This window comes from Pelophylax lessonae, assembly GCF_965119305.1.
Source record: "Pelophylax lessonae genome assembly, chromosome: 1".
In the NCBI taxonomy this organism is placed as follows: domain Eukaryota; kingdom Metazoa; phylum Chordata; class Amphibia; order Anura; family Ranidae; genus Pelophylax; species Pelophylax lessonae.
This window is the reverse complement of record NC_138768.1, coordinates 65,504,784-65,523,963: the sequence shown is the minus strand read 5'-3', so window position 1 is coordinate 65,523,963 and position 19,180 is coordinate 65,504,784. Positions and strand designations below refer to the sequence as shown.

The following is a 19,180-nucleotide window of genomic DNA, read 5'->3' as shown; positions in this document are numbered from 1 at the left end:
GCGTGACTGAAGTAGGACTACGTCGGTTCACGCAGGAGGGGCTGCCTGCCGCAGTAAATGTGCAGCGGGCGGTCCTTAAGTGGTTAAATTACATTAAGGCCGGGTTCACACATATATGAATTGGAATTTGCATGACAGGATAGTGTAACCAACTCTCAATTGAGCCGGTTCACACAGCTCCAGGGTGGCCGCAGTCCGCATTGGAAAAGGCTCCTGTGCATCTGGTTCCGATTCAGGTGCGAATTAATTTGGTCAATAATTGGTTAACTGGCAGTCAGCAACTCTCTAATGCAGGTCATACATGGGTCGAATTCCGAACAAATTTTCTATTGAAAATCAGAAACTGCGTTTTGTGATCCGATGATGCCGCCATTGATTTCAAAATTCGACCAACCAAGTCTTCCATTTCACCTCATCACTGGCCAGGATTTTTCTTTTCTTTTCAAGTCACAGTGCATGCACATTTCTTTTTGGATTACACACGATTCTCCCATCATTGATTAGAAATTTGTTTGTTTCTCAAAATATTTCCAACAGGCCTGTTAACTCAAATTCAATAGCCGCATGAAAATCAGCATGGTATAATGGTGTGAAATCGAACAAAAATTCTTAGTTAGGATTTTGGAAAGAAAATTATTTCGGAAATTTTGACCCATGTATGGCTGGCTTAAGATATCAAACCACCATTGTACCAACAATGTACAGGAGAATGGAAAATATCACCTGTACACAATCAGACCAAGGACAACGTCAGAGCATGGATGGACACCAAGGACAACGTCAGAGCATGGATGGACACCAAGGACAACGTCAGAGCATGGATGGACACCAAGGACAACGTCAGAGCATGGACGGACACCAAGGACAACGTCAGAGCATGGACGGACACCAAGGACAACGTCAGAGCATGGACGGACACCAAGGACAATGTCAGAGCATGGACGGACACCAAGGACAACGTCAGAGCATGGATGGACACCAAGGACAACGTCAGAGCATGGACGGACACCAAGGACAACGTCAGAGCATGGACGGACACCAAGGACAACGTCAGAGCATGGATGGACACCAAGGACAACGTCAGAGCATGGATGGACACCAAGGACAACGTCAGAGCATGGACGGACACCAAGGACAACGTCAGAGCATGGACGGACACCAAGGACAACGTCAGAGCATGGATGGACACCAAGGACAAGGTCAGAGCATGGACGGACACCAAGGACAACGTCAGAGCATGGATGGACACCAAGGACAACGTCAGAGCATGGATGGACACCAAGGACAACGTCAGAGCATGGATGGACACCAAGGACAACGTCAGAGCATGGATGGACACCAAGGACAACGTCAGAGCATGGATGGACACCAAGGACAACGTCAGAGCATGGATGGACACCAAGGACAACGTCAGAGCATGGATGGACACCAAGGACAACGTCAGGGCATGGATGGACACCAAGGACAACGTCAGGGCATGGATGGACACCAAGGACAACGTCAGGGCATGGATGGATTATGTTGCCAGACAAAATTTGTGCCATATTAGGAACACACAATATAAGAAAAAGATGCTGACATATCGGCGCAGTGTGTAAGCAAGCCACACTCAAATGCTTGGATGAGGACTATGGCTTGGACTTCACATCCAGGGACGTTCTCATGAGATAATGCTGTTAAAGCTAAACTGCTTCACCATCAGTTGAGTAGAAGTTCGAGGAACTGGTTATCTCTGCCCTGTAGCATCTACTTGTTTTTCTTCATTCAGCTTTAAAACTGGGCTTTTAGTTATGGTGGATAATACCGTTCCTGCTGTACTTCAACCTCCCAAGCAACACCAGCACTGCAAATATGAAAACACACCAACGCTGGTCTCATGTCTCTGCTCCTGTGGAAGCTTTATGTGTAAGAAATTAAATGAAGACTTCTATAGGGTCACTTCTACAAATTGAAAAAGTAGGAGACCAAAATGGATTGACTGGATTGGTGGTAAGTTACACCAGTGGCATATGTTTTAAATACTTGTGGAGATATTTCATTCATTTTACCATTTTTTATTATGCAATTCGTCTTTGCGTCACCAATAAATACTGTGCTATGAGCATTGTTTTTTGTTGTTGGTGATTCGATTTGGATGGGAATGTTACCATGGCACATGTGATTGGAGAGAGAAATACCTTTACAGTCCATATACGATATATCCCTGGAATCCATCCATGCTCTGATGTTGTCCTTGGTGTGATTGTGTACAGGTGATATTTTTCATTCCCCTGTACATTGCTGGTTTGACATCTAAAGCCATCCATACATGTGTCGAAATTCCGAAAGAATAAATACTGCGCTAGGAGCATTGTTTTTTGTTGTTGGTGATTCGATTTGGATGGGAATGTTACCACGGCACATGTGATTGGAGAGAGAAATACCTTTACAGCTACTGAAGGAATGGAGCAGTATATCCCTGGAAGGAGTTACAATACCAAGCGCATATAGCAGAGACATGGCACTGTGGGGTTTTTTACAGTGAAGGATACTATATTTTTGAACTTTGGTTCTCACTGATGATTTGGCCTTTGTGTTCTATGGATGGTCTGATTAATATATCTCAGACACATTGATATATGGACACTAACTATAATTCACACGGGTGTAAGAGTTATTTTATTTTAACCTCTGTATTTTTTGTTTTATAGATTGATTTAGGGTGTATTATAGATCTATGTCTATTTGCACGCAGCTTTTTTACATACCATTATGCGCTGACTTGTATACAGTATGTTAAAATAGATTTCTGATACAGAATTCTGATAGTTAAAGCAGGACTTTACTCAATATGTTTCACATAGCTATACCTGCAAACGGGGCCAGCATTGAGTGATACAACAGGACTTAATTTTCTAACTAAACTTGAAGTAGTAGACCAATACATTCTGCTGTGAATGGAAGAACACAGGGAAATTTTCAATAGTTTTAACCAGCTCTTCATTAAAAAAAAGGACCAACCCTACCGCCAACTGTTTCCTGGTTTTAATGGCAAGAAAGTGTTGTACTGGGTTAGCCATAGAAAGTAGTTATGAAGTAAAAATGTAAGCGATAGCTTTTGAATGGCTAACCAAGGGCATGGTGGCACTTCAATATAGATGAAAATAAAAATATCTTTATTGCAAAATCCAGTTAAAAGTCACAGGAAATGCTCACACTTCCAGGACGGCCAGTAAAATGTGTCTCAAACGTCAGTGTATATTCATTACTGTATTGAATCAGAATTGGCTGTCAAAATCACTATACTAACGAACACATAGTCAGACGATCGCTCGTCGCACTGACATTTTCCTATGATTTTCTTATCGTATGCGCCTTAAGAGTTGGCAGAGGAATGCTTCCACTACTCACTTCCTCTACCAGGCTCTGACTGATAACATCATCTAATACAGAGCCCAGCAGAAGAAGCGAGTAGTGGAAGCATTCCTCTGCTGGCTCTTCCAAGTATAAGCAATGTGCTCTCATTGAGTTCTTGACTAAAGAGGGGTGCAGGCTGTTCAATATCATAAGCAGTTTGTAGTCTTCAGTGGATGTCAGACAGCCTGTAGACATCCTTCATCAAGAACTCAATGATGGCACAATGCTTTTTGCTTGGAATACATTATTTACCTGCAATTAAAAAGAAGAAGTTGAGGAAAAGTTACTCTACTAACAAGTGAAATTTGAAGGACCTATGAAAGAAATAAAAAAGGTTATGCCCCCTTTTCCATTACTTTCAGTACAGCCTCTATATTTTAATTTAGCCACATTATATCACCGACATTTTTACTTTACAACCTCATGATTTCAATAGAAGCTGTTACTGTTGACGTGCCTTATCCTGTTTAGTAGTTTTTGAAATCAAAAGATGGTTAAAATGTTCACTATGCATTGCCAGCAGAAGCCTTCTCTGAGTGAAAGAAGCCTTCCAGACTAAAGACACTCATGGCTGTCCTGCGTCAAACATAGAAAACAAAAAAAATTTCTCCTGAAAAGAACACTGTTGTCTGCTCTCGCCTATCCCAGCTACTACAGATGTGATTCTGTAACATAATCTGCAATCTTCCAGATGGTTGGATGCACGCTGCTTCGGTTCCCATGCGTCACGTCTGATATCTCCCTTTCCATTCACTAGAAATCCTATTTAATTAGAGTGGTGCCAGTTCCTGGAAAATTTGAGAAATATGTGATAACTGGAGAGAAGGTTTCCAAATACCTACATGTTATTGTATACTAATAACAAGTAATTTAAGGTGTGGGGACCTAGAAGGGTAGGACGTCTGTATGGGGCCTTATAAGAGATGATCTGCTCTTTTTTCTAAAGTGTATGTCTGGGGAAAAAAATATATTCAGTACATCTCTGCAATATCTGCACATTGCTCCACATTGTATCCCTTTAAAAATGCAAGTACAAAAAAAAGAAACCTATTGATCTGCCACAAATCCAGTATGATCCTAATGTTTGGGCTGTCAACAAAAGCCTTTGCAGCGCTGAAATCCAAACCACATGTCAACTCTGTCTGCTGAATAGAACTCCCCTTACTTCCCACCCCTTACTGTACCGACCTTCATGTACTGTATACATTGAGTCCTTTCCCAGCAAAACAATGCTACTGCCTTAAAGCGGAGTTCCGGCCTCAAATAGCTTTTTTAACTAAAAATACCCCTATAATACTAATCCATCGCCCTTTACAGAACCGCTATTCTCATACTTACAAGGTGTACAGGATTGGATTTTAGTCAAAATCTTACTTTTAAAAACGCTGTCTGGGAGCCGCCATCTTAGACGTGGGCATCTGAAGCCGCAGTGTAATCTGCTGTGTCCTTCCTGATTCCAGGGAGTGTTCTGGGAGTTCTTCCTGATTCCAGCCTAATGGGAGTGATGACAAACCGCTCCCAGGATGCAATGCAAAGGCGGAAGTGATGTCGGTGGCCGTGGCCACAGAGGGGGGAGAAGGAGGAAGTACAATCAAAAATGCCCTGAAAATAAGGTAAGGGACCCCCGAAAAAAATTGAAAATGCCCAATTGTTGATCAGCATAGCGAGCACTCAAGGAATCACTAAAGTTGCAAAATAGGCCAGAACTCCACTTTAACTCCCAGAAGCCTGTAGAGAAAAAGCTCTTGGGAGATGTAGTTCTGAGTGTATCCCCGCATTAATAGAGACTAAGATCCCAACAGCTGCCCCTCAAAACATTTTACAAGTCTACTGATCATGTCACAGGGAGCAATAAAACTTGTTTCTTAAAAAAAAAAAAAAAAAAAACAAATGTGGGAGGAAACTGTAGCACTGCACAAAAATCCATTGAAGAAGAGGATACCGACTCCATAGAGGCAGTGTCACCAAGATTTGAACCCAGGACTCAGAGAAGTAAGGCACTAATGCTATCCACTTAGCCATCCTTTTAGCCACTATGCATATGCAGCCTGACCTACAGATGACATCTTACATTGTACACATCACTCTCTAGTCGGCATCTCAGATCACAGAGATGTTTGGCCACCCATGGTGAAGGACACCCTACATAGACACAGCTATTCTGGTAGACAGATAAATGACAGATTGCTCTCTTTTGTATCACCTGAGTTGGCTGTTGGTCCCACATACATAGCAAAAATCCACTAAAAAAAACTATGAAGTACTACAACATTCAATTGGAGATCATTTTTCATTGCATCTTTCAGGATAAGCTTCTGAGGGCGCATACAGGTGGCATTTTTTTCTGCAATTTGAATTCCCTTCTCCAAAACGGTGTATTTATTTTTCCACGAAAGAAAGTTATGGATGTAATGGCCTCTTAGAAGCAGCGTGCAAACATGACACAGGGAATCAGAACATTTCTAATTGTTTCAAATATCCACACCCCCCAAATAAATGTGAAAGGATTCGCCTTACAACGTGTATATACCAACAAAAATGTACTATGTTGCGGACTACCATCAGTAAAATCTAGTAGCTGCATTCATTTTATTTTATTTTTACCTGGTGATCCTATCAATAGCACACTTCCTGTCCTAGGGTGACAACAGATACTAACAGATACAGCGTTTACCCCCCTTTACAGAAAGTGTTTAAAGACTACAGAGCACATCCCCCATTTTCATATCCATAAATTGGGAGTGTGTTCTGTAGAGCTGACCTAACCAGGACAGAGAATACTGCTTAAGATAACACTGCAGAGTACACAGGAAAGCATTGGATTTTTGTCAAGAACAACTGTATTTTATTTTTTAAATACAGTAAACCCGCGCTCCATCGTGGTTCAGTTTTTGCGGTCCCGGTATATTGCGGTTTTTTTTGTAATGTTATTTTACTATATAAATCATTAAAAATGAAATATTTTTGTGTTTTCCATAGCTCTTGCTATGTCTCTCAATATCTTTTGTGTGTTTAAATGAGTTTCTATTGTTTTAAAAGTGTGTTTAAAGACCTTAAAATGCTTTTACACGTACAGTGACAGTAAAAAAAACATGCCTACAATGCATTTTAATAGGGTTTTTCTATTTTGCGGATTTTCACTTTTCGCGGCTGGGTCCGGAACGTAACCACCGCAATGGAGAGGGGTTTACTGTAATGCATTTAATTTCAAATTTAATAGATCAAATAAAATAAATCCATGGGTATATGCGTAAGGCAAACAATCTTATTTATGTTAGTTACTGTGTTACTTTGCAGCTGTAAGTTTATAATGGCAGCCATGTTCGCTCTTTACATATGCAGGCTTTGCTTCCTGATGTTGCACCTATGCCAGCATACTGTACACTATAAGGCTTGCATCTTTTTTTTTTGTTCAACCAGCGGGTTTTACAAAAAAAAAAAAAAATTAAATAATTTCCCGATCCACACATTCGATATGGATTGGGGCATCATGCCTGCTAAGCTATTGTATTCAGCCGACAGTAAGCCTTCCCTGCCAGCAGAATACAATGACCAGTGTTGCCGGCCATAGCCAGCAGCACTGATCATTTGGGAAAAAATCGACAGGCTGGTTGCACACAAGTCAACTTGTGTACAACCAGCTAGCCCACTACCACTGGATGCAAATTAGTACCATATGCTAAAATTCCCTCCCGCAGTGGGTTGAATGTGGACTATTCAATCAGGTCCCTCCCTTGTTTGAGAATTTCCAGCCTTCTTTGTAGGAAAAGAGTACGACTCTTGGCGATAATTGGCTGCACAAACATCCCCAGCAGGAAGACTTTTACAGAATCTTAGTAGGGAAAATAGAGTGTATATTCAGAAGAGCCTATTAAGAAATTTACGGATGTTAAATGAAAAGACCTAGCTCACAAACATTCCAAAGGTGTTTATCAGGCTTGAGGTCAGGGTTCTGTGCAGGTCACTCAAGTGCCTCCATGACAGTATGGTCACACATGGTCTTTATGGATCTGGTGTTCAGTAGGGTTGAGGTCACAGCTCTGTGCAGGCCACCAAGCCCCGTCATGACAAACTGGTCAAACATCGTCCTCATAGACTTGACTCATTGCACAGGAGCACAGCCATGCTGGAACAGAAGAGTCTTCGCCAAACTTTTACCGACAGGTTGGAAGCACATCATTGTCTATCTATGATGTATTAGTATGCTGTAGCATTAACCGCACCCTTCACTGGAATAGAAAACCAGACATGTATGAGACTTTATAGTTGCACCCCTCTCTCTGTAATTTAAAGGTTGTTGGTGTCTCCATACCAGTCACTGGAAAAGCTTGAAGTCAATAACTTGGAGGGTGCTCACATACTTTTGACAATCGATTCGTTGGGATGGTCAGGTGTTTACAACTTTTGGTCAGAAACTATAATTTGGACAGACCTCCTAGTTCAAGCAAAGGCCCCTACTTAAACGGTAAACCATCAATGCAGCAAGCACTGTGCTTCCCATTCTGTGGTTTTACATGAGTTTGATATAATCCCCAAGGGAAAATATAGCAGCCTACCTGCTTTCCCTCTGACCCCTGGGTCTAAGTCTTTCCAGCTTTCCTCCTTATATGGGGAGAAACAATGTCCACATATAGATTATTGCACTGTCGGTTATCTTCTCCATATCACAGCGCTAAAGGGATGACAGCTGTGTCAGATAACCTCTGACCTGGAAACATTTCTGGACTGATAGCCTTTACCTTATGGGAACAGCTTACAGATACTATGTGTTCTGAATGAATCATCATCAAAGTCACTTTGAAGACACACGATCACAATTCTTCCTAGGAATAGCAACAGCTAGCAAAGCACAATTGAAAAAGAAAAATAGGATATCTATATATAAATAATTTTAATAATAATAAAAAAAAAAAATATGTGTATATATATATATATATATATACACACATACATACATACATACATACATACACAGTGCCTTGCGAAAGTATTCGGCCCCCTTGAACTTTGCGACCTTTTGCCACATTTCAGGCTTCAAACATAAAGATATAAAACTGCAATTTTTTGTGGAGAATCAACAACAAGTGGGACACAATCATGAAGTGGAACTAAATTTGTTGGATATTTCAAACTTTGTTAACAAATAAAAAACTGAAAAACTGGGCGTGCAAAATTATTCAGCCCCTTTACTTTCAGTGCAGCAAACTCTCTCCAGAAGTTCAGTGAGGATCTCTGAATGATCCAATGTTGACCTAAATGACTAATGATGATAAATAGAATCCACCTGTGTGTAATCAAGTCTCCGTATAAATGCATCTGCTCTATGATAGTCTCAGAGGTCCATTTAAAGCGCAGAGAGCATCATGGAGAACAAGGAACACACCAGGCAGGTCCGAGATACTGTTGTGGAGAAGTTTAAAGCCGGATTTGGATACAAAAAGATTTCCCAAGCTTTAAACATCCCAAGGAGCACTGTGCAAGCGATAATATTGAAATGGAAGGAGTATCAGACCACTGCAAATCTATGAAGACCTGGCCGTCCCTCTAAACTTTCAGCTCATACAAGGAGAAGACTGATCAGAGATGCAGCCAAGAGGCCCATGATCACTCTGGATGAACTGCAGAGATCTACAGCTGAGGTGGGAGACTCTGTCCATAGGACAACAATCAGTCGTATACTGCACAATCTGGCCTTTATGGAAGAGTGGCAAGAAGAAAGCCATTTCTTAAAGATATCCATAAAAAAGTGTCGTTTAAAGCTTGCCACAAGCCACCTGGGAGACACACCAAACATGTGGAAGAAGGTGCTCTGGTCAGATGAAACCAAAATCAAACTTTTTGGCAACAATGCAAAACGTTATGTTTAGCGTAAAAGCAACACAGCTCATCACCCTGAACACACCATCCCCACTGTCAAACATGGTGGTGGCAGCATCGTGGTTTGGGCCTGCTTTTCTTCAGCAGGGACAGGGAAGATGGTTAAAATTGATGGGAAGATGGATGGAGCCAAATACAGGACCATTCTGGAAGAAAACCTGATGGAGTCTGCAAAAGACCTGAGACTGGGACGGAGATTTGTCTTCCAACAAGACAATGATCCAAAACATAAATACAATGGAATGGTTCACAAATAAACATATCCAGGTGTTAGAATGGCCAAGTCAAAGTCCAGACCTGAATCCAATCGAGAATCTGTGGAAAGAACTGAAAACTGCTGTTAACAAACGCTCTCCATCCAACCTCACTGAGCTCGAGCTGTTTTGCAAGGAGGAATGGACAAAGATTTCAGTCTCTCGATGTGCAAAACTGATAGAGACATACCCCAAGCGACTTACAGCTGTAATCGCAGCAAAAGGTGGCGCTACAAAGTATTAACTTAAAGGGGCTGAATAATTTCATACGCCTAATTTTTCAGTTTTTTATTTGTCAAAAAAGTTTGAAATATCCAATAAATTTCGTTCCACTTCATGATTGTGTCCCACTTCTTGTTGATTCTTCACAAAAAATTACAGTTTTATATCTTTATGTTTGAAGCCTGAAATGTGGCAAAAGGTAAAAAAAGTTCAAAGCACTGTATATATATATATATATATATATATATCTATTTGTAGTTGATAAGTTCCAAACAGCAACACAATTAAAAGATCAGACAGAAATGTGTAAAGTCACCTTTCATTTTCACCACACCATGGAAGAGTATGATACTCTCATAAGTAATGATTTATTCAATGAGCTAAAAAATTGATTGATATGGTACTTGGTTGATTAGCCCCCATATAAAGCCTACACAAACTCATTTGCCTCTCCCCCTCTTCTAATCAAATAGTTGCCAACATTTGAAAAAAAATTGCCAGGGACACTTTGCAGCGCAGCTATTAATTACTTACCACACCCACTTCCCTGAAGCTCCGCCCACTCTGCATAATTAATCTCTGCTTACTTATCAGATTATAGGGCCTACTCAATATAGAGAGAATTACAGGAAATTAAAAAGGGAAATTCAAACTTAAGGCCAAAGTAGCAGAGTTGGAACAATTCTCCCATTCAGCTGCACTACTTCTGCATAACATTTACAGGCAGCCCGAATAATGGGCTCTTTCAGGGACAATGTAAATTAGCTGGGACAGGCTCCTATTTGCCGGGACTGTCCCAGCAAAAACGGGACAGTTGGCAAGTATGTAATCAGTTTAGCCACCCCAACAAAGAGAAACATGTATGCATGGTGGAACATGTGACAGCGCTGGGCCCAGCACTTCCACACAGTGGCAGTGACTTGTGAGTGACTTGAAGCTCGAGCAGGTTTTCCATTCCTCACTCCCATGGAGTAATGGGGCAGCAGAAGAGTGAAGGAAAGGATAGTATGTCTTGCTGGGGAGCATTAAAGCAACCCTCTTGTTTGAATTTGCATTCATAACATGGGCTTTAAAATAAACTTCAAATGATCTCTGCAGCTGCAAGTACTGTAGAGCAATGTGTCCTTAAAGATCACAACAGAAGCACCAAAGTCCATCAATTAAAATCTTAGCACTCCGCTCTCTCCCCTCTTCCTGTGCCCCTCCTTTGTGTTTATATTACAAATTAGAAAACTGTCAGGCAGACAAGTTACAAATGCAAGGGTTAGCTGAGCTGCTGAAAATTAAAGTGATTATGATGTAGATATTAAGATGAATTAATCCATAGTGCCTGCAGCTATGGAGGTCAGTGAAAGCATTTTTAAAAGAAGATGTTTATGTGTGAAGAAGCATGACTCACAAACGGTCACGTAAACCTGCATGTTCATGTGCACTGGACACTATACATTCTGATACTAATAGCAATAGTAACAAGCATAGAAGCTGGACACCCAGACTTCCAACTTGTATTCACTGTCATTTATCCAGCACCACCACAGATGTCACTTGCATTTCAGGGAGGATGAGATCCCTTGACTATATCCCCTGGTGTCCCCTGTGGACTAAGTTAGCGGATGGTTGGTTTGGTGGTACATTGGCTTAGTGGTTATCCATTATGCCTTGCAGCACTGGGGTTGTTGGTTTGAACCTCAGCCAGGAAACCTATCTGTATGGAGTTTTCATGTTCTCCCCATTATTATTATTGTGTGGGTTCCCTCTGGGTAATGCCAAATGTGCGTAGGTAAACTCAATCCTCTCTAAATTGGCCCTAGTATGTGTGTACTAATTGGCTATGCACATGCTTTAACACATTCTACATGCTGATCCCAAGATGGGCAATTGGAGAGGATTGAGGAAAGACCAAGCAACCCAACGCATATAAAATTGTTAAGGAAATTCTATGGAAAAAGGCTTTTATGCATATCAGATATGGTGGCCAAACGGCTGGAGTGGTGGATATGACTGAACGGCTACATACAAATATAGGTGGGTGGCACAGGGGTAGTGAGGTGTGCACTTAAAGCAGGGGTCTTCAAACTATGCCCCCCCCCCAGTTGTTCAGGAACTACAATTCCCATCATGGCTAGTCAAGTCTCTGAATGTCAGAGTTTTACAATGCCTCATAGGATGTGTAGTTCCACAACAGCTGGAGGGCAGTTTGAGTATCCCTGGCTTAATGGATCCTCCACGTACTCGGTTGCAGAAATGACCATGACTGTGATGTCACTAAGCACCATTCCAGACAGAGCTACAGACACGAGTTAAGGGAAATTCTATTATGCCGCTAAGAGGTAATACATTATTACATAAACTTTTTAAAAGACATTTTACAAAAGCGTGATAATAGCTTACAATTCATGATATTACAACGCTAACATTAAAGTTACAAAATACATTGAAAAACTCCATTTCTTTCTAGCAGTTAAGCTTTGGAACGTAAATTTGTTTTCCTGGGCTTTCAGATTGTGTTCCCCACTTTCTGAATGATCGATGCGGTAAATCATATAAAACAATATTCAGCAGCTCAGCAACGGGCAGGCAGCAATGTACTTACCAATCGATTCTCATCAAACACTTCAAACAGTAGCCTGTGATTAGTTGGATGGACCTGCACAGGAAAACAGCAACTTGTTAAAAGCAGAATAACATTTCAGTACCTTAAAAGAAACCCATCATGAAAGAAACAAGGGGGATGCCATTGCTGCTGGTAGATTAATTGGCTCCTGTCTAAACAGGCCCTTGTACGTCTACTGTAGGTATGAATGGGGGATAGGGACATTAGATTGTAAGCTCCTTGAGGGCAGGGACTGATGTGAATGTACAATATATATTTATTTTTAATACAGCCAGGGCTTTTTTTTCTCAGAGAATAGGTGCAGAAACTCCTTCCTTCCAAGTCACCCTTTTGACTCCGCCCACTTCTGAGCACCGTTCCTTGGTTCTGCCCCTTACCCACATCCCAGTACCCCCCCCTTTTAGAGAATACAGAGCCACGTATCATTTTGTGTTGCTAAGTATTTTGTATTGAATTAGTATGTGATGACAAGAAAGGCAGTACAATAGATCCCCAGCAACAATAGACACCACAGTGATAATAGATACACTCCAGCAACAATATACATCCTAGCAACAATGGGCTCCCAACAGTCAGCATCAGCAGACCCTCCAGCAGCCAGCAACATTAGACCCCTTCCTTAACAGTAGAACCTTCCCAGCAATGATTGATCCCCTGTTTAAGACCCACCCTCAGCAAAAATAGATCCCCCACCAGCAACAATAGATCCTCTCCAGCAACAATAGATCCCCCAGCAGCCAGCATCAAAAGACACTCCAGCACACCCCATATCCCTTGCCATTACATACATTCAGTTCTGGAGGTGCAGGTACTGCATTTCCCACCTTCCTGCTGAAAAAAAAAAAGGTACCTACAGTATCTCACAAAAGTGAGTACACCCCTCACACTTTTGTAAATATTTTATCCTTTCATGTGACAACACTGAAGAAATGACACTTTGCTACAATGTAAAGTAGTGAGTGTACAGCTTGTATAACAGTGTTGATTTGCTGTCCCCCTCAAAATACCTCAACACACAGCCATTATTGTCTTAACTGCTGGCAACAAAAGTGAGTACACCCCTAAGTGAAAATGTCCAAATTGGGCCCAAAGTGTCAATATTTTGTGTGGCCACCATTATTTTCCAGCACTGCCTTAGACCATAATCTTGGGCATGGAGTTCCCCAGAGCTTCACAGGTAGCCTAGGCCATCTTTATGTGGAGCAACAATTCTTTTTTTTTTTCAGATTCTCAGAGAGTTCTTTGCATTGAGGTGCCATGTTGAACTTCCAGTGATCAATATGGAAGAGTGAGAGCGATTACACCAAATTTAACACACCTGCTCCCACACCTGCACCTGCTAATTGGGCCCAATCTGGACATTTTCACTTAGGGGTGTACTCACTTTTGTTGTTCCCTGTGCTCCCTGATACCCCCTAGGCGCCAATGGCACACAAATATGCAGCCTCTTGGTGGGTGGGCCCTGACGCTGTACGGCCACATTTCCATACCAATTTGTAGAGACAGCTGTGCCAAGAGTGCGTGCCCTGCACACTCCCAACACAGCTAATGGCTACTAACAAAAAGCGTCCAATCATGTGATCACTGTGACAGCCAATCACCGTGGTCACATGATAATAAATCCCACCCTGCTTTCCGGCATTTGAGACCTCTTAAAGGGTCTGGGGACGCTGGCTCAAAGGGGTTAAAGATGGCTTTGTTTAGAGATCGACCGATATCGTTTTTTTGTTGCCGATACCGATATTTTGGTCAATGCATATCGGTATCGGCCGATATTGGCCGATATTTTTGTACATTTAAAAAAAAATGTTTATTTATTTTTTTTACTTTACATGTACTCTTGTGGAGGGATCTGGGGGGTCTAAAAGACCCCAAACCCATCTTCGGGACTGAAAAGCATTCAAAACGCCAAGTTTGGCTGTTTTGAATGCTGTCATTGTTTTTCATTTGGCGCCGAGTGACATCACTTTTGGGTTTTTGCATGGAGACCCAATCAGAGCCGAATGCGGCTTTGATCGGGTCTTCGGCGGCTGTGCAGGTTGGTTGCCCGGGTCTCCTGGTGGGACGGGAGACCTGGGCGAGCTGCAGAAGTCAGCTCCTTGTAATCACAGCTGAGCGGCTTCTCAGGCACATTGATTGCCATTACAAGACAACCGACCGTCGTCTATGGACGCCGGTACCGGGGCGATGCCTCTAGCTGCAGGCATCACTCCGGTACAGCACTTTCCCGAAATATCGGCAATATCGGTAACCTCAGGGGCCGATTCCGATACATCGGGGAAAGTGCATATCGGCCCTCGATAGATCGGCTTTGCCGATAATCGGTCGATCTCTAGTTTTGTTAAATAGACGGATGCAAGTCTACACAGAGAGAAGACAAAAACAAGGGCAGATTGCCAAACAGGTGAGGTTTGCGGGCAGCTAAGCGGATCATCAATTTTCTCACCGCTGCCCAGCGCCAACAGAGGTGAGATGGTGTCCGGATAGAATTCTCAGGGCATCAGGCGACGCTTTGCTTACACTATGTGGCAACAATTTGCAGCATATGGATTTAGTTCCTCTGATTGATACCCTTAGATAGTGTGAATACTTGTGCTGTGGAATGTCAAGAGCTCAACCACAAGTTATGCCTGATGTGGTGGGACCGGGCCGCTCTCCCTCCAGGCTAGAATGAAATGTCATTTTTACTTCTCCTGGGCGAGATTTTTCTGGGATAAATAGGAGGATGGAAACGGCAGAGCTTTGGAAACCTTTACAGTGAATTCAGTGGAAGTTTTGCAGCCAGGAACAGAAGGCTGATCCGGCAGCTGCCCCTCATTAAAAGCGGAGTCTCATATTCAGCGGGTAGGGGTGACGTGGAGGGAATTATGTGCACATCCCCCACCCGTTGGACATACCCATGGCAAAACCACTGCAGGAAACGCATGTAAATAACAGTGTGAGAATTAAACAAAAGGTGAGTTAATAAACTGCAAGGCCTTCACGCCAGATACAATACCACCCTGATTGTAAACCTTCGGCAAACTGTTTTATATGAACGCGGGAGAGATGGGAAACAGATTTGCTTATCCTCGACTAACCTTTGGTCTGAATCTGGACCGAGAAAGAAGCCAGAAGAGGCACCATAAAAAGCCAAGCAGGGCCGATACAGAATCTGAACAGAGGTTCACTCATTTAACCACTTTAAGCCCGGAAGGATTTGCCCCCTTAATGACCAGGCCCTATTTTGCGATTCGGCACTGCGCTATTTTAACGGACAATCGCACGGTCGTGCGACGCAGTACCCAAACAAAATTTACGTTCTTTTTTTCCCAGAAATAGAGTTTTTTTTTTGGTGGTATTTGATCACCTGTGCGATTTTTATTTTTTGCGCTATAAACAAAAAAATAGTGACAATTTTCACATTCTGCTATATGACATTCTCAAAAAAAAAAATTAAGAATCAATTTTTTTTTAACATTTTAGGCCAATTTGTTTTCTGCTACATATTTTTGGTAAAAAAAAAAAAAAAACAAAATTGCAATAAGCGTATTTTGGTTTGCACAAAAGTTATTGCATCTACTAACTACGGGAAAGATTTGTTATTTTTATTGTTTTTTTTAATTTTTTACTATTAATGGTGGCAATTTGCGATTTTTTGTGGGACTGGGACATTGCGGCGGACAGATCGGACCCCTGACTGACATTTTTGGGGGGACCAGTGACATTACTACAGTAATCAGTGCTAAAAATATGCACTGTTACTGTAATAATGCCATTGGCAGGGAAGGGGTTAACCCTGTGGGTGATGAAGGGGTTAAATGTGAGCCTAGGGGAGTGATTCTAACTGTGAGGGGGGGGGCGTGGCTTCTGAAATGACCATAGAGATATGTGATCCTATATAGAAGGATCACATGAGCTCTGAGATCATTTCAGGGAGAAGAACGGGCGGCTGTGTTTACATCAGCCAACCGTCCTCCTCTCTCAGCGGGGAATGATCATGGGTGTCAGGGGGCAATCAGAACGCCTGATACATGCATCGGCTTCCCCGCTGATGAGCGGGGGGCAGGAGCATGCCGGCGTGTGCTCGCCCCCTAGCCTCCTGAGAGCGAGCGACGTAGACCTATGTAGTTTTGCCCAGGAGAGGTTGCCTGCCGCAGTAAATCTACGGTAGGCGGTCGTTAAGTGGTTAATACAGAATATCAACCACAGGCTTTCCACTTTTTTTTAAAAAAAAATAATAAATACAGATTATTTTGCAGGTAAAACAAAATGTGCGTTTATTTTTTTATTTATCTATGTAAAGTACGTGTCAAACACAAGGCCCCAGGGCCGAATCCAGCCCTTGCACTTCTCCTGCACCTTCCTCATCTCCACCCCCACCTTGTCTCTGCAGTTGGCAGCAGAAAGGAGGACAGAACTCCTATTACAAATCCTGCACCTCTCTGTGCAGCCGCAGCACCCCTTAATTCTCCACATTCCCTGGTCTCAGTATTCAGCAGACTCCAGCCCTCTTCTTGTCCTTCTCCAGACCCTGCACTTTCTGCTTCCCATCTCTGCCAACCACCTTCTTCTTGGCAGTAGCACAACGTAAGGGGGTTGCACTGTGATGGTGACCATAATGCTGATGTGGACCTAGATGAAATTGAGTTGGACACCCCTGCTGCAAAGCATTGCATCAGCGATCAGCAACTTGCTCGTGCCACGCAGATCTTTCTGTGTATCTGTGTGCCCATACATCCCATATGGGCAAGCAGATACGATCTGACAGGAAGAATCAATGAACTACTACAGTACTGCTGTCATAGGGGGAATCGGGCAGCAGCTGCAACATTGGGAACATGTTACATCTCGCATCCTAAAAACATGTTCCAAGGGTGAACTTATCCTTTAAGGGAACATTCCATTCAATAAAGACTTAAAAGTGTACGTACACCAAACCTTTTTAACCACTTCAATACCAGGCACTTTCACCCCCTTCCTGCCCAGGCCAATTTTCCCCTTTTAGCGCTGTTGCATTTTGAATGACAATTGCGTGGTCATGCAACACTGTACCTACACCAAATTTATGTAATTTTCCCCCCACAAATAGAGCTTTCTTTTGGTGGTATTTGATCACCTCTGGGTTTTTTTCTTTTTTGCTAAACAAATAAAAAAGACCGAAAAGTTTGAAAAAAAAAAAAAAGTTTTTTTGTTTATGTTATACAATTTTGTAAATAAATAAGTTTTTTCCTGCACTGATGAGCACTGATGAGACTGCACTGACAGGCACTGATGAGGAGGCACTGATAGGTAGCACTGATATGCAGCATTGGTGGGCACTGATAGGCGGCACTGCTGGGCACTGATAGGCGGCACTGATGGGCACTAATGGGCACTGATAGACGGCAGTTATCGGCACTGACGGGCGGCACTAATGGGCACTGATAGGGGGCAATGGTGGGCAATAATGGGCACTGGTGGGCGACACTGATAGATGGCAATGATGGGCACTGGTGGGCAGCACTGATAGGGAGGGCACTGGTGGGCAGCACTGATGGGGAGGGCAATGGGGGGCTCCCGGAGCCCTGATTGCCATCCCTGGTGGCCATAGTGGGCATCCCTGGGGTCATGAGTGGGCATCCCTGGTGGTTCTAGTGGCACCCCCCCCCCAGGGTCTGCACTGGTAATCAATGATCTGATTACCAGTGCCGACTCCCCCCCCCCCCCTGTCAGGGGAGCCGCAGATTGGCGCTCCTTTACTCGTGCCTGTCAGGCACGAACTAAGGAAAGCCGATCAAAGGCTCTTCCTGTTTACTATGTGACCAGCCGTGATTGGACACGGCTGGTCACATGGTAAAGAGCCTACGTCAGTAGGCTCTTTACCGAGATCGGAGATGCAGGGTGTCAGGCTGACACCTCGCATCACCGATCGCCGCTCTGTGCGAGCTGTATTGTCCTGCCGCCGTCATATGACGTTCGGTCAAGATAATACAACCACAATCCCGCCGTCATTTTGCTATAGGGCGGACGGGATGTGGTTAAAGAGGATCTCCAGCCTGTTTGAAAATAAATAAATAAATAAAAGTCAGCAGCTACAAATCCTGTAGCTGCTGACTTTTGATAAAAGGACACTTACCTGTCCAGGGATCCGGCACGTCCTCACCCAGGCTGGTCCTTTGCGGGTCTTTGGGTCCCTAACACTGGCATGTTTAGTGTGGTAAGCTGGCTTCCCTATGTGCATGCGAGAGAGGCACTGACCAGTATGAATGGTCCTGCAACCTCCAGGGACCTGTGACATGTCCCAAAACGTATATGTCATTTTCCAACTGGTAAGAGTGTCCTTCTCCCATCGGTCACCAATGTGTGGGACCAGCACTGCCCCTCTTAAGAGCTGCTGGTTTTTCACACGTTTGGATTCTCCTGGGTTACCCGTAGCAACTGCATGCAGGATCTTAACACTTTACTTTCTTGGCTCAGTCAATAAACAGACTAGGGTTGGTTGTTTTTGTTAGTGAGATGGGAGAACGGATGAGTGGGATACTCCAACTCTTGAACTATTCACAACGCTGAGGACTTCTATCTGGGAATGAGGCCAGGCCGCCGCTTCCTTCTGCCATTAGATGAATCTAAGGTAATGTTCCTTTTAGTACTTATCTTCAGGGCACACACCTAGTACCCCCTTTCTATTCACCAGCGGACACCCGTCCACTGACTACTCATCTCTGGAGTAGCCCCCCCTTCCTGGTCAGGCCCTTAGGCACGATCCCCTGTACTCAAGATACTACTTTCCAGGTTCTCCAGTGCCTCAACTCCTTCAGTTAGCTCTCCTGGACCTCTGGGTTCAGCTACACACTTC

General features: G+C 43.2%; 1 protein-coding gene across 2 annotated transcripts in view; it reads right to left on the bottom strand.

Annotated features, from left to right (window-relative positions):
* NEDD4L (NEDD4 like E3 ubiquitin protein ligase) overlaps nt 1-19,180 on the bottom strand; it is a 629,231-nt gene that overhangs the window by 247,564 nt on the left and 362,487 nt on the right. For both annotated transcript variants that reach the window (XM_082259755.1, XM_082259756.1), the window contains exon 5: nt 12,343-12,396. In XM_082259755.1, the coding sequence (XP_082115881.1) occupies nt 12,343-12,396 (54 nt within the window). The remainder of the gene's footprint in view (nt 1-12,342; nt 12,397-19,180) is intronic.